General features: G+C 37.1%; 2 protein-coding genes across 2 annotated transcripts in view; one reads left to right on the top strand and one right to left on the bottom strand.

Annotated features, from left to right (window-relative positions):
* The window catches only part of LOC129001980 (probable chitinase 10), a 50,415-nt gene extending 29,865 nt beyond the window's left edge, over positions 1 to 20,550 (top strand). Inside the window, exons 31-50 of the mRNA XM_054429449.1 lie at positions 299 to 484; positions 1,224 to 1,349; positions 1,598 to 1,733; positions 2,244 to 2,628; positions 3,178 to 3,311; positions 3,461 to 3,672; positions 4,031 to 4,166; positions 4,430 to 4,572; positions 4,897 to 5,082; positions 5,418 to 5,611; positions 6,039 to 6,139; positions 6,261 to 6,388; positions 6,647 to 6,761; positions 7,323 to 7,502; positions 8,238 to 8,449; positions 8,972 to 9,107; positions 9,426 to 9,568; positions 10,124 to 10,309; positions 19,128 to 19,253; positions 19,849 to 20,550. Coding sequence (XP_054285424.1) covers positions 299 to 484; positions 1,224 to 1,349; positions 1,598 to 1,733; positions 2,244 to 2,628; positions 3,178 to 3,311; positions 3,461 to 3,672; positions 4,031 to 4,166; positions 4,430 to 4,572; positions 4,897 to 5,082; positions 5,418 to 5,611; positions 6,039 to 6,139; positions 6,261 to 6,388; positions 6,647 to 6,761; positions 7,323 to 7,502; positions 8,238 to 8,449; positions 8,972 to 9,107; positions 9,426 to 9,568; positions 10,124 to 10,309; positions 19,128 to 19,253; positions 19,849 to 20,052 — 3,369 coding nt within the window. The 3' untranslated portion in view covers positions 20,053 to 20,550. The remainder of the gene's footprint in view (positions 1 to 298; positions 485 to 1,223; positions 1,350 to 1,597; positions 1,734 to 2,243; positions 2,629 to 3,177; positions 3,312 to 3,460; positions 3,673 to 4,030; positions 4,167 to 4,429; positions 4,573 to 4,896; positions 5,083 to 5,417; positions 5,612 to 6,038; positions 6,140 to 6,260; positions 6,389 to 6,646; positions 6,762 to 7,322; positions 7,503 to 8,237; positions 8,450 to 8,971; positions 9,108 to 9,425; positions 9,569 to 10,123; positions 10,310 to 19,127; positions 19,254 to 19,848) is intronic.
* Positions 20,551 to 21,253: 703 nt separating this feature from the next.
* LOC129004004 (alpha-protein kinase 1-like) lies at positions 21,254 to 24,759 on the bottom strand. Its single transcript, XM_054432372.1, has 3 exons — positions 24,686 to 24,759; positions 23,008 to 23,063; positions 21,254 to 22,376 (listed from the first exon to the last, which is right to left on the bottom strand). The coding sequence occupies exons 1-3, from the start codon at positions 24,729 to 24,731 to the stop codon at positions 21,477 to 21,479; spliced, it is 1,002 nt and encodes a 333-aa protein (XP_054288347.1). The 5' UTR covers positions 24,732 to 24,759; the 3' UTR covers positions 21,254 to 21,476.
* Between the last annotated feature and the right edge of the window lie 569 nt (positions 24,760 to 25,328).

The raw sequence follows: 25,328 nt of genomic DNA, 5'->3' as shown, positions 1-25,328 counted from the left end.
GCTGCTTAAACAAAATTATGTGTCAAACAAAACTTAACAATTTATTTTAGTTTCAACAATAAAAGAAATACATCTCATCAGACAAAAAAAAAAAAAAAAAAACTGTCTTGAACAATGTTTTAAATTATAGTTATTTCCTATACCTTAGGTATATATTTTTATTTTATATAACGCCAAAGCCAGTTTGCTATGTATTCCAAGTATACTAGGTAAGATTAGAAGCTTGAAAGAATATGGCTTATATTTCACAAATCATTATTGAACATTACTCAATCTCTTATAAAGTGATCTTCCGCAGAACTACACCATCAACTACTGGATCGATGAGGGAGTTCACCCACGCAAGTTGGTGATGGGGATGCCACTCTACGGACAGTCGTTCACATTGTCGGACCCGAGCAAGAACGGTCTCAATGCACCAGCGTCAGGCCCCGGCACTGCTGGGGAGTACACTCGCGCCGGCGGCTTCTTGGCTTCTTACGAGGTGTGTAACTTGCGCAATGAAATATAAAATACAGCAATGACTTAGGTTTATAGGTTGTTACCTCATCTTGTGTGATCAAGTTTCTCAATCCAAAAACATCATTCACAGTCCAAGTGGGAGTTGTCTGTTACTTAGATGTTACATACACTAACAAAATATAAGAATGCAGACAGACATTCGACAAAATTATGGTTAAAACTGGGTAGAACTACCTTGCATATTATATCCAAATTCAAGAGTTGTTAAAAATCTATCTTCACTCTTCAAAACATTAATTGTTAAAGTTATTTGCAAACAAATATTAATATTTTGGTTTGGATTTAACTGGTAGACTTGTTGGGCATATAGGTTAGATTTCTTATTGGCTATTTTTGTCTGTTTTGAAATATTGCTATGACGTATAAATTTTACTAAAAAACATTTTTTAAGTTCTAGAAATCATTGATTTATTGATTAGAACTACAACAACCCAGCTTATACTTTGAGTATTTACACATAGTAATTACGCCCAACATGTATTTGTATTCAATCTCCTGTTACTGACATGTGACTTGTTTACTTTGAGATAAAATTAAACATTTGGACTGCAGGAAAACCAAACAAGTGAGAGGAAGTAGAAAGGAGTGTGGACAAGTTAAAGAGTGCAATGAGCTATTCTTTTTGTTGTATGCAAATTTTGGTTACATGTATTATTTGTATGATTTTTTATTCCTGTTTTAATTTTGTCGGTTGTTTGTAGATTTGTGACCGAGTGCAGAACCAAGGCTGGACCGTCGTGCAGGACGAGGAAGGGAGAATGGGACCTTACGCCTACAAAGAGAACCAATGGGTCAGCTACGATGACAAGGCTATGATCAAGTACAAGGTAGGTGAATAGTGGTTGATATAAATACTATCTAGAGAGCAGGGGGAAACCAAAGGTCTACTAGAGAGTCCAGATTGTTCTAATGTTTTAAACAAATTATGTAAGCAATCGAATGGTAATTGATCAATAATATGTTTTTAGTTCCCTGAACTTTCCAGGACTAAGCACATTTTTTAAATGAAGTTTTTGAAAAAGACTAAACTAACTCCTCTAAGTATTTAGACTTTTACGGTGTATTTATATTTCAGTCCGAATACATCAGGGAGATGAACCTCGGTGGAGGAATGATCTGGGCCCTCGACCTCGACGACTTCAAAAACACTTGTGGAGGAGGAAAATACCCTCTGCTGAAGACAATTGCTGATACCCTTGCCAGTCCTCCAGGTATTATAGCTTTGCAGTTGAAGTTATTCAGCAGTCACATAACATGTTTGGTAGAGTCCTGCTTTTGACTGTAGCTACCCCAATATTATACATGCAATTCATTCCATTCTCATAGGCAATGCCTAACTTTTGTGAACTACAGTAGAGTGACAATTATTCATGAGTGGATAAATAACACAGCAATTAACCGCAATTGAACATATACCAAAATATAAAAAAATGTTGTGCAAGAATCCTGGTCTTCTGGTGACCACCATTTTGAGACGGTCGTCAGAAAAACTCGATTCTACAGTAAGGAAAAATATAATGCAAGTTAAAAGTACATTTATTCTAGAGTCAAAATGTTTAGCTTGAATTATCATCTCGCAGGCAGATATTACTACTATGATTCTACTACTGATGATTCTCAAATTACAACTAATGTGCTGTTAATTTAATTGTTGCTATTACTAGGCCTATAACAGGGTCTCCAATATTATTCGTTTTGTAAATACAGGTAAATATTTTCAGACGGTGTAAATTGGCAGAAGCCTACGCCGAAACCAAAGCCCACCAAAGCCCCAAAACCCAAGCCTAAGCCTAAGCCCAGTAAGCCTCCAAAGGGCTCTACTCCTCCAATACCCTCCAAGCCAGCCCATATACCCACCAGGCCTCCACCAACCACCCCCACCCCTACCACGACCGAGGCGGTAGACGAGAATGCGGAGATCATAGAGGCGGGAGAACTACCACCTGTCGAGGAAGTGACCACGACCACTAAGAGGCCTAAACCTTCCAAGAAGCCTAAACCCAAGCCTAAGCCCAAACCAAAGCCCAAGCCGACGGAAAAACCACCGTTGATGCTGGACAACACGTTCAAAGTCGTCTGCTACTTCACCAACTGGGCTTGGTACAGGTATGTGGATAGTTGTAATAGGACTCTTAGATTGCTACTCTGAGGATAAATTTATGAATTGGTGTCACGGCTGTAGTGGTTGGAGTGCTGGACTTCTGTCCTTGTGTCTCGGGTTGGAATTCACCAATCACCAATGGTTTCATAGCTAAGTGATAATACCATGCCTGGCGATTCTGAGCATGAAACCTCATTTTTAAATGGTTACGAGTCGTGTTTATGTCTCGCTTTCTGTGTTCACTGATTCACTTTTTTGTAAAGGTTTTCAGCTGAAGACGACGGCAATAGAATGCTTTTGTACAGCCTGAAGATTTAATTGAATATGTGCTGAAACTACAAACTAGTTACTTAATGCATTTTAGAGGATTACTAAGCAGGCATTTACCCCATTTTCATTATCTATTACTAATCTAGAGGCTCTAATAACGTCAGAAAAAAATTATACACTGGTAACACATGCTTGTCACATGCTCATTATGCACATGCTTTAATGGAATAAAATGTTGTAGTAGTAGTAGTTATTACTTTACTCAGTAAGTCTGTTGGTTTCAGACAGGGACCTGGAAAGTACTTGCCTAGTGATATTGACGCAGACCTCTGTACACATGTGGTCTACGGCTTTGCTGTGTTGGATACGGACCAGCTGATAATCAAACCCCACGACACTTGGGCCGACTTTGACAACAGTAAGTGATCAGTGATCATACTACAGTTATTTATGCAGAAAGTTTTATTCCCTCACATAGATAACATTTGCCCTCAAAATTAGTCGTATTTATTAACAAGCCTTAAACACCAATAACTAAAACTTCAGGCTAACCGTTGTTTGTTACAGAGTTTTACGAGAAAGTGACCGCTTTGAAGAAGAAGGGAGTGAAAGTGTCGATCGCTATTGGTGGATGGAACGACTCAGCAGGAGGAAAATACAGCAAACTTGTCAACTCTCCTGAGAGTCGTCGCCGCTTCATCGAACACGTGCTCAAGTTTATCCAGGAGCACAACTTTGACGGACTCGACCTTGACTGGGAATACCCCAAGTGTTGGCAGGTAAGGAAAAAGTAACTGGATACCTAGAGTGAATAATGAAGACTACAAACTTGGTCTTCAGGGTCCGATCGCGCCACAGACATAAACTTATAATCTGACGTTTCAGCCTTACTACAGACAGCCATATTTTGAGAAGTTAATCGGTACAGGTGTTTGGTGCTATTACTGGTGTAGACTATGAGAACGTAGATTATATTGGTTATAAAATGTAAGCTTATTTCTGCGATGCGGTTTGACCATGAAGACAAAGTAGTGTTATACTTTGTTCACAATATTTAGGCGGTTTGAGGGGAAGTTCCTCTCATAACATTGAAAAAATACATAGAGAAAAGTAAATAAATCAACCATTGTTTGACAGGTCAACTGCAATATGGGCCCAGAATCTGACAAGGAGGCGTTTGCTGCTTGGGTGACAGAGTTGAAGGAGGCGTTTGAGCCTCACGGACTGTTGTTGTCTGCGGCCGTCTCTCCTGCTAAAGCTGTCATTGACGCTGGTAAATATTTTGGGATCCTTATTAAAATAAAAAGTTTGGCTTCTCCATTTCTAAATATACAGTTTTTTTGTATAAATGAACAGTTGAGTAAGCAAGTAAAATGCAGGACTAGCTATGCAATCAGGTATGTAATAGTCTGGCTAAAACGTATAATTTTATTTCAGAATCCTGAGTCCTTCAGGAGGAAAGTCTACTCTTAATGTTTATAATCAATGATCATCAATAATATAAATAAATGTTCATTTACTTGTTTCCAATGCCAGGTTATGATGTTCCTGTGATGTCTGAGAAGCTGGACTGGATCGCCGTGATGGCTTACGACTACCACGGACAGTGGGACAAACGGACAGGACATGTGGCTCCGATGTACCCTCATCCTGACGATGATGACGTCACCTTCAACACTGTAAGTTGCAGCAAACCTACATACGGGGCAAAGTGCAAACCATATAATGTTGTTGCATGAGATGAAAATAAAAAATAATCTATTTTTATACTTTTTCAATGGGGTATAGAATCAGATTCCAGATTCCGAAATGTAGACATTTTTTGGAAATGTAAAATACCCAAAAATAATCTCTCTGCAATAATATCTATGATTAAGTTTTTAATATTTTAACAATTTGATTGCTATTTTGTTTTTTTATATACACTTGAATTTTACACGAACATTGTCTGTTCACAAAGACTTAAGTTGTAAATGCATCATTTGGTGTTTGTGATGTTTCAGAACTTCACTATTCACTACTGGACATCGCAGGGAGCCGACAGAAGCAAGCTGGTGCTGGGGATGCCGATGTACGGACAAAGTTTCAGTCTTGCGGACAAGAATGACAACGGCCTCAACGCACCGACCTACGGTGGTGGCGAGGCGGGAGAGGAGACCAGAGCTCGCGGATTCCTGGCCTACTACGAGGTTTGCTTGTGTTTAATTGATTTTTTTCCAAATACAAAAATAATATTTGATAAAAAGGGGTGTTATGTTGTTTTCAGGTTTTTTTTTGAAAATTTGGAATGCATTTGTTTTTGAAATTATCCAACAGACTTACAAGAATTTGATAAAAACAGGCGTTTTCTTGTTTTTGACTTACTAACAAGGTTTGTTTGTGTGAAGACATACACACTGATAGGAATTGGATAAAAAGAACACTCTTATCAGGTAAATGCAAATTGAGGTTACCAGCTTTAAGATGTTAAAAAGGTACAGTGGTCTTTAAAACCCTTTTTTTAATCTTTCAAAATTACATACAGATTTGTGAGCGGATCCTGAAGAGGTCGTGGGAGGTTGTGAAGGACCCTGACGGAGCCATTGGACCTTACGCTCGGCTGGGTGACCAATGGGTGTCCTTCGATGACCAAGCTATGATCCGTCACAAGTCAGAGTATGTGCTACACAACAACCTGGGCGGAGCTATGATCTGGGCGCTGGACCTCGACGATTTCAGGTAAACACTATTTTAATTTCTCTGTATACGAAAATACCTCATTTATGTACAGCTGAAGTATCTAAAAATCCTTGATTTCCTATCTAGCAAAATATATGATTTTGTATGTCTTAAAATATTGATTTTCCTAATCCAAATAAACTTTCTCTTTACCTTTACTTTAACATATTTAGTTTCCATTTAGCTCAGCTTGAGTACTAATGTTTGCATTATTTTATTATGAGAATCACTTTTCAATAGTTGTCTCCTAAATAAACTCAAACCTATGCTATGACAACTTTAAACAGAATTACTAGACCATAGAATAATATTTTATTATTTAAAACCTAGAAGCTTTGTTTTATTTTTTGAATTGCTATGCAAAGGAGTTCTGTTGTAGAGATTTATTTTCATACAAGTCATTGGCTACAAGTGTGATTCATTGCAGGAACACATGTGGCTGTGAGAAGTATCCTCTGCTGAAAACCATCAACAGAGTTCTGAGGAAATACCCTGGTCCCGGCCCCGACTGTAGCTTAGACTCTCCAGGTACGTTGTTAGTGTCAGATAACATCACAGTTCAGTTAACACAAATTAAACTTTCCCTGTCCCTCAACAATGATGATTTCAGCTCAGAAACCATCCGTTTGTAAACATAATCAATGCTTAGGTCCAGAGATGAGAGATAGAGGCTGCATAGCAGCAGAACCGCACACCTCTGACTGCACCAGATACTACGCTTGTATTGAGGGAAGACCTGTGGAACGAGTCTGTCCCTCGAGGCTTCACTTCAATGCGGTGAGTTGTTCATTCCTTATTGTATGCTATCAATCATATTAGATTTAAAATTATTATCGTCAAATGACATGAGTAAAATCTTGGTAATCTAAAAAAAGTTATTTAAAAATCTTTCAAAAACTTATGTTTTGTTGCCAAATCTACCTCTCTAATCGAAGGAGGCCACAGAATCAATGCTCTGTGATGTGTGGAGTATCTATATATAGAATCACAGACTTTCTTGATTGATGTTAGAAATAATGTTTGTAACTGTTACAGGAAGAGCAGGCCTGTGATGTGCCTCAGAGAGCTAACTGTGCGTTTGACCAACCGACTCCACCAATGCCTTCTGAGATTGACAGACCAATAGATGTTGACACCATTCCTTCTGAGGGTAAGTTGTGTTGTATGGTGGAAGTGAATTGAATTAATCATTTGGTTTGTGAGATGGTCAAGATTAATTAGTTACAGTCAAATTTGTTTGTATAAGGCACTACGCTGACCAAATATATTTACATAAAAATTGAATGAAATCGTTATAACAGGGTAGATGAAAAATATAAAATAATTTGTGTTCAATTTAAAAGTACAAATATGTAAAATTTGTTTCGAATAAATAAATTAACCCAAAACATGCTCATTATGTCTTGAATAATAGTAAACAAGTGTTGACAAAAATATAATCTACAATGGTTTAAAAAATAAGCTAACATGGGCAGAGAAGAGAGCCTGCAAGTTCAATAACGTATTTTGTAAGATGTTTTTGTTTGTGTTTGTTTTAAATATATTGCTAATCCTCTAATGATTTAAAAATTACACAAAAAGAAAAGCAAAACTTTTGAAATTTCTTATAAAATAAAAGCTCCAATATAAAACGCAAAACAGTTTTCAGAATAGGATGGGAAATCTACTTTCACTGTTGAACATCAATGATCTAACCTAATTACTTTAACAGCCGCAAGCAAAGTGGTGTGCTACTTCACCAACTGGGCGTGGCACAGACAAGGTCTGGGCAAGTACTTCCCTACCAACATTGACACAGACCTCTGCACTCACATTGTGTACGCCTTTGCTACTCTGGACGAGAAGTCACTCACCGTGCAGCCTCACGACCAGTGGACCGACGTTGACAACGGTAACCGCTAAACCACACTTGGGTTGCTAGTTGTACTTTATACAATTTAGTTTCCTCAAGTGGTTATTGTTTTGGAGGATAATTTACCCAGGGATGCATTAGAAAAAAAGGAAACAAACAATCAAACGCACAACTTACCATTCTTAGAGAATCATTCTTTGAAAAAGGAGTAGAGTTTAGCTAGCTTGCCTGAGAAAATTAGAGTCCAGTGGCTGTATTAGATACACAAATATGAATACTGATTTTTTGTCCTAATATAAGACTTCTTTAGAGATTACGTTGACCTCTCTGAAGCAGTCTTGGTCTTCTGTACATTCTGTGGACTCTAATATTTTCAGTTAAGGTGGATGAACTCTATTCCTTTTTCTAAAAACCTTTCTAACCTATAATGTACAACACCTATAATGTACCTATAATGTATAACACAAAAAGTAACAAACTTGACGTTTTGTCCCTCTGAAGGGTCTTCTACAAAATATTTTTCTTAATTATGAGAATAAGCCATAATGAACGTGTTACACACAAGGGCCAAGGTTATGTTTTAATGATCTTTGTAGATAGATGGCCACCTGAACGTGCACTCTATTTTCTTGTATAGTGTAATATTTTGTGTTTCTTTTTTGGAGTTGAGTATTCTTCATTCAAAGTAAATCTGCTATTCTGACAAAAACCCATAAAAAAGACATCAAAAAATTGTTCCTATTAGCAACTAATACTGAACTGTTTTCTCGCCAGACTTCTACCGCCAGGTGACACAGTTGAAGAAGCAGGGGGTGAAGGTGCTGCTGGGGGTGGGGGGTTGGAACGACTCCAAAGGAGACAAGTACAGCCGACTAGTCAACGATCCTGGCGCCAGAGCTCGCTTTGTGAAGCATCTGTCACAGTTTCTGCAAAAACATGACTTTGACGGTGTGGACCTGGATTGGGAATACCCTACTTGCTGGCAGGTATGTATTACTTGTCAGTGAAACCTCATGAATCCAAACCTCATCAACTAGGACCTGGTTGGTAGATCAAGACAGTGATGTACTATGTGTAAATTTAAGATAAATATCAGCAGGGTGGTTCTAGAATGTAAGATGGTCTGTGTAGCTTTTTTTTATGACCAACTAGGATCAGCTGTTTCTTTTGCTAGGATCCATTTAATTAGCACAATAATCCAAGACAACCTCTAGTTTCAAACAATCGACAATCTACATTTTGCCATGTTAAGATGATTCCATTTCCTCTGCACTTTCATCAATCAGGTCGACTTATGGGACCTCAGTTCTGGATTAATGAGCGTTCGCTGTGTTTACTTTTTGAGTTGGTAGTTTAATTTTGTTGGGAAATAAGTAAATTCAAACATCCTATGGTAAAACCATTTCCCTATATTTCTTGTACAATGAGAAAACAAGATACCAGATATTGCAAACTGGCTTGAAGTCATAATTGTTTCATGATGCCCTGACAAGTCACTTTTTGACCAGGTGAACTGCAACGCTGGGCCACCGTCAGACAAGGAAGGTTTCGCAGCACTTGTCAAAGAGCTGAGTAGAGAACTGAAGCCACGAGGTCTGCTCATATCAGCAGCTGTCTCTCCTAGCAAGGTGGTGGTGGACAGAGGTAAGTGAACTACATGTTTGCCATCAATGCTCAGGTTGTGTACCTTCAATCCTACATAAAAGTAGTCAGAGAATTACTGGATCATGTGACCCATTATCAAATCCGACATACTATTTCAATTTGATGTTGAATTTTTAGGTCTTGTAATCTGAATAGGTCAGAAGACAAAAAGAGGTGTGATGACCGGTATATTTAAGTAAAAACACTCACGCATGCTAAAGTAAAAGTTTGTTGTTTGACAGTTACACGGAATGTGTTGAGTTGAAATTTGAAACAAAGCAAGAGTTGAGATTGTATGCTAACATGTTGTTGTGGCAGCCTATGATGTACCTACCTTGGCCGAGCACCTAGACTGGGTAGGACTAATGGCGTATGACTACCACGGCTACTGGGACAACCGCACAGGCCACGTTGCTCCTCTGTACTACCACGACGGAGACGTCTTCCCCACCTTTAACACTGTGAGTTGTCATGAATCTGTGAAGAGATGTTAAGTGAAATGTTCTGTAACTGTTTGCAAAATGGAAAACTTTTTAAGTAGGGTGACTACTCGCCAAAAATCCATTTTAAATTCACTCCTTCAAATTCTTGAAATTTTAATTTATAGCTGAGATGGAGAATAATATAGCAATATGTAATAAAAATATGTATTAGAAGCTTAGAAACCAAATTCCAATTATTTTGTATGACGTTTTGGAGGAGTCTTCCAACATCATTGAAATGGATAACAGAATAGATCCATTTGCTTGACTAATTTATTTAAGATTAATTTATGAAAATTTTTAAAAAATTAAGTCAACCTTGATTTTAATGGTATTTGCATTGTAATGTATGCCTTTAGACTTTACCACCTCTTGTAGCAGTGGTAAGGACATGTTGTTATTGAGTGTGGATATAAGAGTAAGATTCTTTATTAATTTTGAGTGAAATGTAAGTTTGAAGGTGTTTGACAATGGCATACATTTCAAGACTACGATTTGGAGGTTAAGTTGAGCCAATCATTAATGTGTTTTCAGAACTTCTCCGTGCATTACTGGCTGGACGCAGGGACTCCCAAAGAGAAGCTGGTGCTGGGAATGCCTCTGTATGGTCAAACATTCACCTTGGCAGACTCTGCAGATACGGGGCTCGGGGCCCCCACCCAGGGCCCAGGCATGGCGGGGCCTTACACTGGCAATGCTGGGGCCCTCGCCTTCTATGAGGTATGTAATGGCCAGACCTCGTTAAACTTGTTACTTGGAGGTGTGCACAGATAAAAACAATTTGTAATGTCTTGGGTATGCCTTTGACTAAGGAGAGTTGTAGACATCCCATTCCTTTGTTAAGAGTCCTTGGAGGCTGGCGGCCATCTTGAATTCGGCCGCCTTAAGAGCAATGTTAATTTGTAACGGTCGCTGAAGAGTTATTTACCATCCTAAAATATTGTTTCAGGTACCAAAATGATCGTAATTTAAATATCTTGTACACCATGAGATTAGAAATGTAGTTTGTTGTTTTGTAATCGTTTGATGACCGAAAAATAAATAATAAAACAATAATTAAATATTTTAAAAACCTTTTCTCTTTTCAAAGTTTTTTTTTCATAGTGTACTTAAGAATTTAGTTGTTAGCACTCTGCTAAATTTTCAAAGCTTTAGGAGTAAAGGTAAGATGGTAGTGAGCGTTTTAATGACACATTGTTACGTTGGTTGCTACCCGTCTCACGGCAACTGGAAGTACGCAGCTAGTTCCAGCTTTTTCCGCGAGACAGCGGGCCTAATCGTTTGATCCTGACCTTGAACTGCACGTGTTACAGGTGTTTCTGTCTCAATCTCTCAGTATAGAACGATTCAAAAAACCAAAATAAAGCAGCGGAGGGTTTGCAATGTAATACGCATCTGTGTCAGTAGTGACAAACGTAAACTGTGCAAATATTTTTCATCGTGCATCTGTTTTGGTTTTAGCACAAGTGAAGTGAATAATTGTATAGTTAAAATGTTATATGGGTTTTAAAACTTGTTTTTAATTGTCCTTTAATTTTTTTTCAACTAACAGAACTAAAGGTATGATTTTAGTTGCCTATTGTGTTAACAGTGTTTAGTGTGTTAGTCATGGGGAATAAACGGAACAAAACTCGTAGACTGAAATGTCGAAACGGACAACGGTTTGAGGAGTGGCGAGTGCTAAAAAGCTTCGATTTAGCTAAAACCGGAATCGGTAAATTATCTAAAAGTAGAGGCAGTGATCAAGACAATCAATTGTACAATGTTACTAATTTAAGTGAAAATTCCACACCTCCTTCAGCTTCTGATAGTATGCTTGCCATTGAAAATAATGGTCAAGGTCAAGTAGATACCCCAGTTCCCAATGATCTTGTCATTGAAAGTGATAGCTCTCCTGGTGAAAATTCTGTCGAACCTTTGTCTGGGAGGCGTATTGTAGACATTGATTATTTTTTTAAAAATATTGTTCAAATGGGATGTCACGGGGAACAGTATGGTTGTACTCTACGCAACATGGTGTATTCGCAAGAAGTAATTAGGGGGTTAAAGTCGGGGTTTGTTTTCGTCTGCAATATGTGCGGCTTTAAGTACACATTATGGAGTGAACCAGAAAAAGAAGACTATATGGATGTAAACACAGCTGCCGTGGCGTCGGTGATGAATATTGGAGGAGGATTCACCAGTTTGCAACAGCTGATGTCTGGTATGGAGATACGTTGTATGAGTGTAAAGACATACGAACATTATCACTCGACAGTGTCACGGGGTTGGGAGGAGACAGCGATGGTAGAGATGAAGTTAGCAGGGGCTGAAGAGGCAGCTCTGGCTAGGCAGCGCGGAGACGTGGACAAGGAAGGTGTTCCATTCATCACAGTTGTTGCTGACGGAAGCTGGGCCAAGCGGTCATATCGCACCAACTACAACAGCTTATCCGGAGTGGTAAGAAGCCATATAATTGCATTTATGCTTTAAATAATACATAGAGTGTTTAGTTATGCTACATCTAATGTTTTAGCTAAAATTTCCAAAGGACCTAAGTCAATTTGACCTGAATTACAGTAGTCGCAGCTATAGTCTGGGCGCGCGACCGCGCTAGGGCGGGGGGTGTAGAGGGGAGTGTTTATTGCTCATTTCCAAAAACATATGGCCCACACGGCTCTCTGGGGTTGTTCAGCGAGACTGTGGGGGTGAGCGAGCCGTTGTTCTCAGCACGGTTAGTACACACTCAAGGGTCCGCGCCCCCAGACTAGCTGCGACTACCGTACTATGGTGTGGCTTATTATAAAAATATAAACTCAAAGGCCCGCCGCACATTGGAGCGAGGCGAGGAGCAGGCGAGTTGCAGGGTAGGTGCAGGCGGGAGCGAGGACTTTTTCGTGTCACCGCACATTGAAGCGAGGCGGGACAGAGGTTTCCTAGCTTTGATCCTACTATTGCGAGTAGATGAAGATTCTTAGGACCTTTGCTCATTCTGATTGAGAGTTTAATAATTTAGTTTGACTCTATTAGCTATCCGAAAAACTGTAAAAAATGTTTTTGAAAACACGAAAAAAAATTAAGCCATGGAGATTATGTTTTAACTACTGAACTGCCAGAGTGGTCTTTTAGAAAATATTTTTGAGTGAACAAACAACAGTTTGATGATATCCATAACTTGATTAAAAGTGGCATTAGTGGAAAGGAATGCAAAGCTCAATAACTTATAACCATCTGAATAAATGCTCCATTTATATATATTTCACTTACAAAACACTAGAAACCCAACGCAGGCGCGAGCGAGGTGCAGGAAAACTGTATTCCAACTACAACGCCGCGGTGGCCTGACAGAGGCTGCAGCTGTGCTGCGCGGAGGCTGCGCGCAGCCTCTGCTCAATGTGCGGTGCTCCATTTAAACAAGTGTATTACAGAACAGCCGCGCCTCGCTTGCACCTCACCTCGCTCCAATGTGCGGCGGGCCAAAAGGTTTTCACAATTTCATACAAAACTACATAATCTTGGTTTATCCTGTTATTGACTAAAATACACTATTTTTGCGGTACCTTGGTATTATTCGGAGGTTACCCTTACAGCGCACTGCGGCGATTATGTTAGGTTGGGTAGTCATAAATATGTTTGTCGGACGTTCTTCGTTTCGTTATGAATTGAACGATACCAGATGAGTCATACTTTTGCCCGCCAAATCCCCTCAAAGTAGGCCAAGGTCATAGTCATGCCGTTGACCTCGCGCATCATCTGTCACCACCTGTATCTGGGTGTGATTATACATCGATGGGTCTGTGTCCGGAGTGATTTATTGCCATGCACTAGGTTTATTTTGTCTCCATAATAAGTGACGTTCTTTTGGACGAAACCAGGAAAGTAATACAAATATATTTATGATAACTCAACCTGAAATAACCGCCGTAGCGTGCTTATAAAAGTGGGCCACAAAAGTCGAAACCCGAAACTCGAATATGAAAATCAAACAGCGAAACCAGTTTACTTAGTTGAGGTTACAAATAAATTAAGATAGGGTACTTAGTAATACAATTTTTTTTATTCAATCAAAACTGATATAAGAAAATGAATTAATCTCACTAATTTCTATGTCCGAACGGGGGTTAGAATTCTGGGAGAAAAAAACCGGGGAAAATTTAAAATATTGGGTAAAAAATTCAAATTAACTGATTGGCAATGTGTATCGGCAAGTAAAGAATACAGGGATACAAAATAATGATAAATAAGTTTTGTACGGCAGTTATTTGGGTTGCGCTAAAAAATACCCTGCACATTCAGCGTAAAAGAATTACCGTGGAAATAAAATATGAATAAAATAATACAGTTAGTACTACAAAACGATTTGTCATTATAATATATTTCAAACATTAATCAGTGATGCAACACCTCCTTAGTAAAAGTGGTTGTTAGTAATGGGAGAAATAATACCAAAAACTGCTGTAATTTGTGAATATTTTAACGTATAGCCATAGTAACTATTTCCAATTTTCCATTCCAGGGAGCCATTGTGGGGTATCACACGAGAAAGGTTCTTTACTTTGGTGTAAAGAATAAGTACTGTTGTATGTGTGCTCGGTACACTGGGAAACCTATGGACCCACCGCCTCATGCCTGTTTCAAAAATTGGGACAAAAGTTCTAGTAGTATGGAGGCGGCAGCAATTGTGGAGGGCTTCCTTTGTAGTGTTGATATGCATGGCGTCAAGTATAAGAAAATAGTAGCGGACGGAGACAGCAGCGTTTACCAACGGATTTTGGAAGTGCGACCTTATGACAACATGCAAGTCGAAAAGATCGAATGTAGGAATCATTTGCTGCGCAACTTTTGCAATAAGATAAAGGAAATAGCTACAACAACTGACAGAGATCAAAACACCGACAAAGCGACCCATTGCAAACATGAGATTAAGAACTGCTGTTACCAAAGCTATTGCATACAGGAAGAAAGGAATCTACACTATAGAAGAAAAGGCTAAACAGTTGAGAGAAGACATAATCAATGGGCCTAGCCATGTTTTTGGTGAACACCGTCGTTGTAGTGAACTCAATTACTTTTGCAAAAAGACTGTTCCTGATGAAATAAATCACGTTCCTGTTATGAGGCAGTGTGGACTATACCAGAAAGTAATGGCTGCCGTTGATGCGCTTGCCGATCAGAGCAGGCATCTTATTCAAGATATTGACAGCAATGTTGTAGAACACTATAATGCTGCGGTAGCCCGATCTGTAGGAGGGAAAAGGGTAAACTTTTGCTTGAAAGGTTCTTACCAAGCTAGATGTGCTGCAGCAGTGGTACGTCACAACTCAGGACGCTCCTACTATAGCCTATACAAAACCATGTTTAAGAAAAGCCCGGGAAAGTTTAGCAAACAATCCGAGGAACGAGCTAGAAGATGCGTTCTTTTGGCAAGATTAAGGAGAGCTCAAAAACCTAAAGCTCGGCGTTCTTTAATCACAAACACGAAAGATAACAAAGATGAACATTATGGACCCCTGTGTAAAAAGCCCGACTTAGATGCAGATGTGTATGAACGAAAGGTTGCAGATCATATGAAAAGCCTCCAGTTACCTGAAGAAGGTCGACGTAGACTAGAAGAAAACACGAGGGATCAGTGTAACAGTGAGCTGTGGCGAGAAGAGCGGAGAATCCGTCTTACAGCGTCCATCTTTGGAAAGGTGTGCAACAGGAAAGTGTACTCAAACTCTGCCCCTGTTGTGTCTGAGATTTTATACAATTTCCCCAAAGACTGCCCAGCCACTAGGTATGGCAGAGATATGGAACAGGAAGCCAGGAGGGAACTATCGCTTGAATTGGGAAAGCCCGTAGATCCTTGCGGGTTTTTCGTAGATGAAAATCTTCCCTTTTTAGGGGCAACGCCTGATGGCCTTATAGGTGATGATGGCATTGTTGAAATTAAGTGCCCTTATGCAGGAAAGGACCTATCACCCGATGATGTAATTAGTAAAAAAGTAGGGGAAGTAGGTAAAATGTTTGTAATGGACAAGCATTCCAAAAGCTTAGTGGTAAAACCAAAGCACAAATACCATTACCAAGTGCAAGGACAATTACATATTACGAAAAGAGATTTCTGCATATTTGTGTTATGGACACCTGTAGGTATGAAAAGATTCATAATTAACCGGGATGACGACTTCTGGCGAGTTGAAATGGAATCTAAGTTGACAGATTTCTACATGAACTGCCTTTTACCCGAATTAGTGGACCCTAGAAAACGTAGGAGTATGCCCCTAAGAGAGCCTTTGTATATTTTGGAAGCGCAAAAGTCAAGGGAGGAAAAGAAAGAGCTCGCAAAACCACTGCCATGCCTGTAGAGTCTGTAGTATTTTGTAAATAACTCCACATGAACCATTTTACAGTATTGCAACGTTATTTGTGATTTTTACTTTCTCCCCCTATACCATAGTATATGGAGAAAGTATTGTTTTCGTCAAAATTTTCGAGTTTGAGTTTTGAGTGGATATATTCGTTTTGGGTCCCCCTGGACCCAAAAAAGTGGTTTTCGAAGTGATGTCTGTGTGTGTGTGTGTGTGTGTGTCTGTGTGTCTGGATGTGTACAGAGCTAGGGACTACACCTGTGGTCCGATTTCGATGAAATTTGGTATGTAGGTTCTAATCCATGGTATCTCCAGGCATTTTTTTCATTTTTTTGAAATTTTGATTTTTAATGGGGATTTTCCTATAAAAACCCATAAAAAACCTGAAAAATCGGATTTTCTCGAAAATGGCCCGAACGATTTTGATAAAAATTTAGTATGTTGTAGCCCTTTAAATTCTGAACAAAGTGGTACAAATCCCATTTCTGTAAAAATTACGGTTCAAAAGTTATGGTAAATTATGTTATTTTCCCATAAAAACCCAATAAAATAGGTAACGAAAAATAGGATTTTAGAAAAAAATCCGGTTATATTTTAACATAGTATGTTATGGTCCTTAAAGTTTTGATAGTTTTTTCATTTTTAAAAATTTTAATTTTTAATGGGAATTTTCCCATAAAACCCCATAAAATAACAGAAAAATAGGATTTTCCCAAAAAAGGCCCGAACGATTTTGATAAAAAAATTGTATGTTTTAGTCCTTTATATTCTGAACAAAATGGTACAAATCCCATTTCTGTAAAAATTATGGTTCAAAAGTTATTGTAAATTATGTTATTTCCCCATAAAAACCCCATAAAATAACGGAAAAGTCAGATTTCACAAAAATGGCCTGAACGATTTTGAAAAAAATTAGTATGTAGTCCTTTAAATTCTGAACAAAATCGGACAAATTACTTCTGTATATTTACTTTCACCGCTTACACATGATAAAGGTTGTTGACAAACTTATGGGAGAAAGTATGTGTCAGAGTGCTGATACCGTTTATTTGTATTGTAATAATGAGTTATTTGTTTTGTAAAACTTTGTATATCTGTATGAATAGGGGTTTTATACAGATATTTTCAAATTTGTATACTTTATTTAATATTTGACTTGTTGTTTAAGATTGTTCGTAGTATTTTGTAAATAACTCCACATGAACCATTTGACAGTATTGTACTCTTATATTTGTGATTTTTTGTTTTGTAATAATGAGTTATTTGTTTTGTAAAACTTTGTATATCTGTATGAATAGGGGTTGTATTAAGATATTTTCGAATTTGTATAATTTATTTAATACTTGACTTGTTGTTTAAGATTGTCCGTAGTATTTTGTAAATAACTCCACATGAACCATTTGACAGTATTGTACCCTTATTTGTGGTTTTTTATTTTGAAATAATGAGTTATTTGTTTTGTAAAGACTTTGTATATTATTGTATGAATAGCGGTTTTATACAGATGTTTTTCAATTTTTATACTTTATTTAATACTTGACTTGTTGTTTGTTGAGCGTCTGAAAATTACCCCATGATTATTGATGAAGTTTTAAGAGCGTTTCATATTTCTCATTCGACAATTTTGGTCATTTGAACTATTTTACATAATTATAGATTTCATTTTCCAACATGTATAGCCTCCGGATTACCAACATACAATATAAGTGGTTTAAATACTTGTACAGTAATCCAAATGTTAATTTGGTTAATGCAAGTAAGTTTACACTTACGTGTAAGCTTCATTTATTTATATAGCCCTTTTTTGTATGGTTGTTAATTATTTGACAGTAATTTTAAATATTATGTTTCCTGTAAATAATAGTGTAACGATTTATATTTCATTTTAATTTATTACAAAATATCACAGTGTACATTAATATGCTTACCGCATTATAATAAACATATAAGGCCAAACAATGTTTTTCAAATATACAAATTATTTAACCAACAGTTCGAAAAATAATGTTTTAAGCTGTAGAGCTGAAATAGGGTAGCCCTTACTGTATGTCATGTTTCTGTAAGACTAAATGGGAAAATATATTATTTTGAAAACTGTTTGCTATGTATTGATTGATTTACATAATAGGCCCACATCATAATTATTTGTATCTTGTATTGTATTATTTACGCAAATATGATGACTAATAAATGTAAATGCAAAAGTTAGCTGTTCGTCAGACAGTAAACATGAGTGGAAACTGAGCCATTATTATACAATATCATTGACTATATATACCTACAGTAGGTATATATAGTCAATGATAATATTTGAGACCATTTTATGTTTGAAGTATGAGCTTTATCGAGCACTTTAAATAAGGACGAGAATATGTTCAGACCCTTTTTCACTCGCTCTTTGAACGTTACTTTTCGCTACAATACATAAGTACTAAAGATTTTTAATAACAAAAACCAGAGCACAAAAGAAAGAACTCAATTAAATAGCTGTTTATACAGTTAATAGGAACATTACAAACCGCATTGAACTTTTTAGGTTATGACTTCAATTTGAAGTTGATATATTCTTTGGTTGTACAGTTTTGGTTGTTAAAAATTGAAATAGTTGACAAAATAATAACAAGTTTTTGTTAGTTTACGTTCGAAAAAATCAAAAAAGATGGTTAACAATACTTTTGCATAGTACTAAGTTTTGTTTGACTGCAGCTGGAACACCTAAACATAAGTGAGAGTTGAGAGAGGAACACAGCAACACAGCAGCAGTTCAGTTACAAAGGTTGTACTGTTGCTGGTTGCTGTACCGAGAATGTGTGAGTCACTACCATCAGTTTCCCTTCCCACAGGTTCCGCTCGACAACCATTCTGCGTTTAGCGCAATCGCCGCGCGTCTACGTAGTTCTCTAGACGGCTAAGAGAAAGCGCCACCGCCGCGTGTAGTTCTCTAGTTGACCGTGTGACAGCGCCTAAGTCGATCTCGCTGGCTGGGCTAGGCTCCAACGACTCTTAAAGTGGTTGCTAGTTTCAGAATAAATGTACAGTAGTTGTTATAGTGCTCGCTTAGCGATCAAAAGGAAGCCAGATTGATCTAAGAAAAGTTATAGCTTTATTGCAGTTCAAAATTGGACCCAGCTGTCCCTGATCATTGGGCTTTAAATAAATGATCTTATGTTATGTTCAAACAATAACTGTCAAACCCCTGTATGTAGATATGCGAGAGAGTGCGTGAGGATGGTTGGGTAGTGGAGCGACCAGCAAAGGAGTCTATAGGAGCCGTGGCTCACTACGAGGATCAGTGGATCGGCTACGACGATGTCTCGGACATCAGCAGAAAGGTAAGATAAATATGTCATCTTTAAGTATCATAGTTTGAAATTTGGCTGTAAAATTTGAAATTGTAAAAAAATTACAAAACAGTTATTTTTATATTTGTATAAATAGACATCTTACCACTTTGTGTAGTATTCCCAGTTTTAAGAACAAAAATATACAGTGCCTCGGGGAGCGAGCTGGTCTAGTGGTTAGAGTGCGGGACTTCGGTCCTGGGTAAAATCCCACAAAATCACCAATGGATTTTATCTCAGTAATAGAGCCGCAGCCCCTAGGCCTAGCCTGAAGTAATGTGCAAAATAATCCCGCGCTCGTGCCTAGTGTTTTAGGGCAAAAAAACCTCTGATGATGCCACACAAATTGGTAAAATGTACATCATTACTTCCAAGAATACTTACCATTATACTTATCAATCTGGCAACCATAAGTTGAATTCACAAGTTACTATGTGTTGGCCTAGCACTCTTTGGTAAAAAGAAATGGTGCATCTTTTAATCTTGAAATTTCCTGTTCACATAGGGCTGCAACAAATTATTTCTACCGCACGTGATTTTGGACTATTTTTACAGCTAAATTAAATCAAAACCTTTTTTCCCGCAGGCCAAGTATGTAAAGGACCTCGGCCTGGGGGGTGCGATGGTTTGGGCGCTGGACTTGGACGACTTTAACAACAACTGCGGCTGTGGACGGAATCCTCTGTTGACGGCTCTCAACCTCGGTCTGCGCTCCTCCAGCGTGCCACAGCTGACTGGCAGAACCTCCGAGGACTGTACTGCTGCCGACCCAGCCCACCGTAAATTATAATGAAGGGATGTAACGTGAAACAAAGCTGGTTGTTGTCGAGACAACATTAAGAACTTAAAGGTATAAAATTGGCAAACAGATTAAATTGGTTTTGGTTTGAAACTGGTAAGCTCGGACACAAAGGAAAAATCTGTTAATGAGGAGAAGTAACTGGGATTAAGTTAAAGGAATTAGAAAAATGATTAATTTGTGAGTAATGGTAGTAAAAACTAGAAATGTCATTTGTAAAAGGATTCAAAGGTTGGTATTACTTCCTTGACAAAAAAGTTAGCCTATGTGATAGAATTTGACAAACAGAGAAAATAAAGGCTTAAAGCTGATAGAACCAGGAAGACTGGGTCATCCTTTGGCTTTGACATAAGTGGCCATCTTGACAAAATTTTAGATATTAAGTAAAGATTTGCTCATAAATTGTGTTGATTAAGTTATTTTACATTTTAACTATGTGCCATTTTTAGGTTAGACCAATGTATTTATACAGTGTATAGTATCGATTAAAGTGATCTAAATTACATGTTTTGGATTTTATTTACATTAACTGGTTTACCTAATTCTGAATACTAGGATTACAATATATGCAATAGATTGTTAAAATGGAATAAAAATTGATGATGATTAAAACTCACAAATTCACCATCTACAAAGCTAAAAAACTCAAGTAGAAGTCTGATTAAATTATTAGACTTCTTTCTAGTCAAATATTATATTTGATACATATATTGACAAGTTACAAAGCAAAGAAGTATAAAATTAGAACAAAACAAACTGAAATGCAGGTGGCACTGGAAAGAATAAGGGACATCATGATTCAGTCAGTTTTATTTAGTCAGTGGCAGTGATTAGGCAGTGCTGGCCAAGCATATGCAGTTTTATCAATTTTAATTCCATTTTAAATATTTTATCAACCTAACAAGTTTCAATCATTGTGATTGTGACAGTTTGTTTAAGAATCTATTGACATTCCACGATGTATTAATGCATTGATGATGTGGTTGTATACAAATTGAACTGATGAAGTTCCAAGGAATGAAACTAGTCATACAAACAACTGTGGTTGGATAAGGTAATTATTTTATCAATGATTTTTTGTGTGTTTTTTAAGACGATGCGTTCTTGAATAGGAAAATTTATAATGACAACACCACTGAAAGATAACGTACAACAAATGTTTATTGCATGCTCTCAATGGTTTATACATCATATCATGGTTTGCACTTGCAGGCTTGCTATAGTTTAAAAATGTATTAACAAAAATTAAAATATATAAAACCAAATAATTATTTTGTTGCCAGAGAAAACAGGTTTTCAAAAGAATTGAGTAGAGAGATCTTACAATACATTTTAATCACTGTGCATGAAATTAACAAAAAATATACAAAAAATGAAAAAATGATACCCGTGTTTCCATTTGTGTTTTAGTGAACTCATCTAAAATCATCAAATCTTACACCCAGCATTTTCCCCAAATCTGATGTTTTCGAGAAGGCTTTCTTCATGTTGTTTTCAAGTTCGTTAAACATACTGTCCACTTTTCTAAAATGTTCCAAATCCTTAAACTGGTGAGGTTGTTGTGTATTCCCTGGTTGACTCGCATGGAGTGGCACAGGAGTGGAGTGATTAGTTTGAGCCACGTGTTTTTCTGGTTTCCTCATGAAGTTTTGATTGAAAAAGTTAAAGAAATCTGTACAGATCGGGTCGTCGAAGGCAGATGTTAAACATTCGTCCAGCTCCCTCTCACTGTCTCTTCTGACAAAATTGTCTGTAACAAAGTCGAAAAACTGTTTGCCGAACGGGTCGTTGAACAGTCGGTCAATGTAGAACGGATCTGCTCTGTAGGGTTTCATGGTTTGTGTCTTTTGCTGTTGAGGATGTTGTTGCTGTTGTTGAGGATGTTGTTGTTGAGCATGTTGTTGCTGTTGTTGAGTATGTTGTTGTTGTTGCTGCTGCTGCTGTTGTTGAGCATGTTGTTGCTGTTGTTGAGTATGTTGTTGCTGCTGCTGCTGTTGAGGATGTTGTTGTTGATGCTGCTGCTGCTGTTGAGGATGATGTTGCTGTTGTTGAGGATGTTGTTGTTGATGCTGCTGCTGCTGTTGAGGATGATGTTGCTGTTGTTGTTGATGTTGCTGGTGTTGTTGAGAGGAAGGTACTTCACAGCGGACGCTTGATTTGTCGAAGCTACAAGATGCGTTGTGCAACGCCTGAGCTAGCCGAGGGTCGCTCTTTACTCTAGCAGCCATGTCCGGACAGCAGTAGTAGTAGTAGTGGTAGTGGTGAACTGTCACGTGCGGCTGCGGTGTTGTCTCAACGCTGCGTTTGAGTCTTCCCTGCACATAACAGATATTTGAGTTTTCTAGAACTGAGAATTTTTTTTTAAATAACTGCTCGAGGTTAGTAATGTGACACTTGACATCACGGCGCTGCCTATGTTATTTTACATGAACAACACCTCTCAATGTGGAGCCAGGGAGGTGATGAGATAATCTCTGGGCCCAGTGGTGCCTCCGGAACTGAGGAGTGTACTTCAGACAAGGCATTTTGATAAGTGTAATTAGATATACCTTATGTCTACAGCATAATAAATCACTATATAGAAAATGTTTGATTAGCAGATATTACAGCAAAATGATTTGTTGTACATTGTGGAAACTTAGTTTTAGAGTGTTTTGATGTCAGATAACACTAAAAGAGTCTTGCAGTCTTATCTTCATTTGCAACTTATTTTACCAAACTTGAAAATGTTTACAACCAAATAGAAGAACCTACATAAATACTATTGCTTGATATCTGATTTTACAATAAAAGAGCAAACACACTATAACATCTTCCCCAAATAAGAGGAAAACATGATTTCTAATAAACACACCAAAGTTTAATATTTGACAATAAGTACTTGCATCCATGGTCAATGCCCAATGGTGTTATACACTTCACCTAATTATTCAAAAGATTACTTACGTTTAATGTTCCAAAAAGTTCAAACTTTCTTGGTAATTCATGCAAGTCAATCATAGCTGCAAAGTAAAATTTTGATTAGTAGAAAATATTACAAATAGGCCTAATAAATGTGAAAACCCCTGTTTTCAATGGACTTCTTATGGAAAACATGTTTTTTTACTAATCTTGTGCATGGAAATGAAGCTAACTCCCCCTCCTCATCACATGTAGACTTGTCCACTGCAACAATGCAAATATTGCATTTGTGTTCGATTGACGAAGACAACCGTGAAGAGTGTTGTGATAATTTACTAACTAGCCCATATTAGAAGATGCAGTACTATAGATAGAGAGTATTGTGAAATTCCACGTGAAATAATAGTTACAAAAGACATTGGCTTAAATCTGCTGAACAAAAATTCCAAATACAGGTATGAGTTACCGGTACAGTATTCCATGTTTGAAAACTGATGAAATTATTAAAATATTTGATAGGTTATGTTAGTCTCCATATCTAAATTTTAGCAAAAAAACTTATTGCAAAAACCTTCGGCTGGTAATATGGCAAAAAGTATCGTATGCTTCTCACCCGGGAAGATATTTACAGCCAATTTTGTCGATGGACAGTTACAATAATTAAACTTATGTAGATATAAACTTTGAATTATTGATTACTGTAACGTTATAGGACTTCCATAAACAAATTTTACCTAACCCGCCATGTTAAACTTCCCTATCCCAAGCGTGATGTATACAACTTCCTTACTTCTCGAGTGATGTAAAGTATCAAAAACTCACTCGGTGATGTAAAGAAACCCATTTAAATAACATTGAGTGCTTAACTTAAAAAATATACCTCTATGGAGCCAACGACGTTCAATGCTAGAAATCAGCTGCGCGCTTGAATGTAATTGTTATGCTTTTAAGTGTTTTCCTAACCTAGCTTTTGTTTGTAAAAGAACGTTACTGTTAGAAGATGAGTGAAATGGATAATGAAACATATTGTACATAAACCCATGTATATTGTCGGGTCAGGTAAAATTGTGTACGTTACACGTTACGCAAGAGCGTGTTTACATCACTTAGGTGAAATATGCAACTCGCTTCCGCTCGTTGCACAACATTCACTTGCGTGATGTAAAAACGCTCTTAATACACTTGTAATGTAAATAGCTATTATTATTGCAGCAAAAGTTTTTCACATGACTAGATATTTTTGGGATATTAATGTGTTTTGCAGATCCTAAGCGCATCTCTATGAGTACTTAATTTTAGAGCCTTCAACATTGGTTATTTCAAATTTGAACAACATCTTTGCCGTACAATTAATGGATTTTTTCACCATAACTAACTAAACTAGAGTTAAGTACTTTAAGTAATAACTACAAAGGCTCGAGATAATATATTATCTTAAACATTAATTAATTACATGATTATAAACTTCATATATACTTGAAAGAGACTTGTCCTCTATCGAATTCAATGCTTAATTTAATTGATATTAAGTTTTTTTAGAATTTTCTAAATGCTTTACTATTTTTTTACACGTCATTGCTTTGATGTTTAATTTCTTATATTATTACGGGACATATTCTTATAAAAAACTTTTTAAACATAATCCTCAATTATTAGAAAAAATCATTTAATATAAGAAAAATAAAAGTATCAGATTAAAATATGGAGTTTCTGTCGTACTTACCGAATAAAAATGTCATCAGCGTGAGGGAAAGATGTAGAGACCTCATTGTGAGTCACGGCTTGATCTTCCACACAGATAGAACGCAAAGATTGTACCGGAATATTCTATCAGGCTTAATATAGTGTTTCTAATCAGATCGAACAATGATATCAGAGAATGTGTCACCTATTTCACTCACACCTCAGCACAAAATAGAACTATTCAACTTAATTGCTTTACTGTAATAGTCACTAATTTATTTTTAGATTGATATGTTATGAATCATCAAAACTACAGCAACAAAAAGTATGTGGTGAAAACTCAGTGAAGAAATTATTCACAAATATGATTATACCTTTAATATTGTCTTTACTACAGTTATACACTAAGATAAATATTTATCAATTTGTAGAATTGAAACTTTTTAATATTTTATTTTCATCTATTATTTATATTAACATTTAAAAAACAAGTGGATAATAAATGTTAGTGTTTCATAAAGTACAGTGTATGTTTTACACCTGAAAACATGGTAGTTTTATATGGTAAATCTCATTTACTTATTAGGGACAGAATTTTCCACTATGACATGTTTTAACAATGATTTTTTTGTATTTTTAGAGTGTTTAACTTTATAAAGTTAAGTATACTGAGGATAAGGTAT

This window comes from Macrosteles quadrilineatus, unplaced genomic scaffold (genome assembly GCF_028750875.1).
Source record: "Macrosteles quadrilineatus isolate MER2022 unplaced genomic scaffold, UCM_ALF_1.0 Scaffold_9__3_contigs__length_116548681, whole genome shotgun sequence".
NCBI lineage: Eukaryota > Metazoa > Arthropoda > Insecta > Hemiptera > Cicadellidae > Macrosteles > Macrosteles quadrilineatus.
Note: the sequence above shows the minus strand (reverse complement) of the source record. Positions and strands in the feature narration are given on the sequence as shown.

Bases quoted from the DNA above. Each gene is read 5' to 3' on its own strand.
- LOC129004004 (XM_054432372.1), bottom strand. From the start codon at position 24,731: ATGAGGTCTCTACATCTTTCCCTCACGCTGATGACATTTTTATTCG. The intron at 23,064-24,685 runs GTAAGTACGACA...TTTACTTTGCAG, and splicing joins GCTGATGACATTTTTATTCG to CTATGATTGACTTGCATGAA. The intron at 22,377-23,007 runs GTAAGTAATCTT...TGTTATGTGCAG, and splicing joins AACTTTTTGGAACATTAAAC to GGAAGACTCAAACGCAGCGT.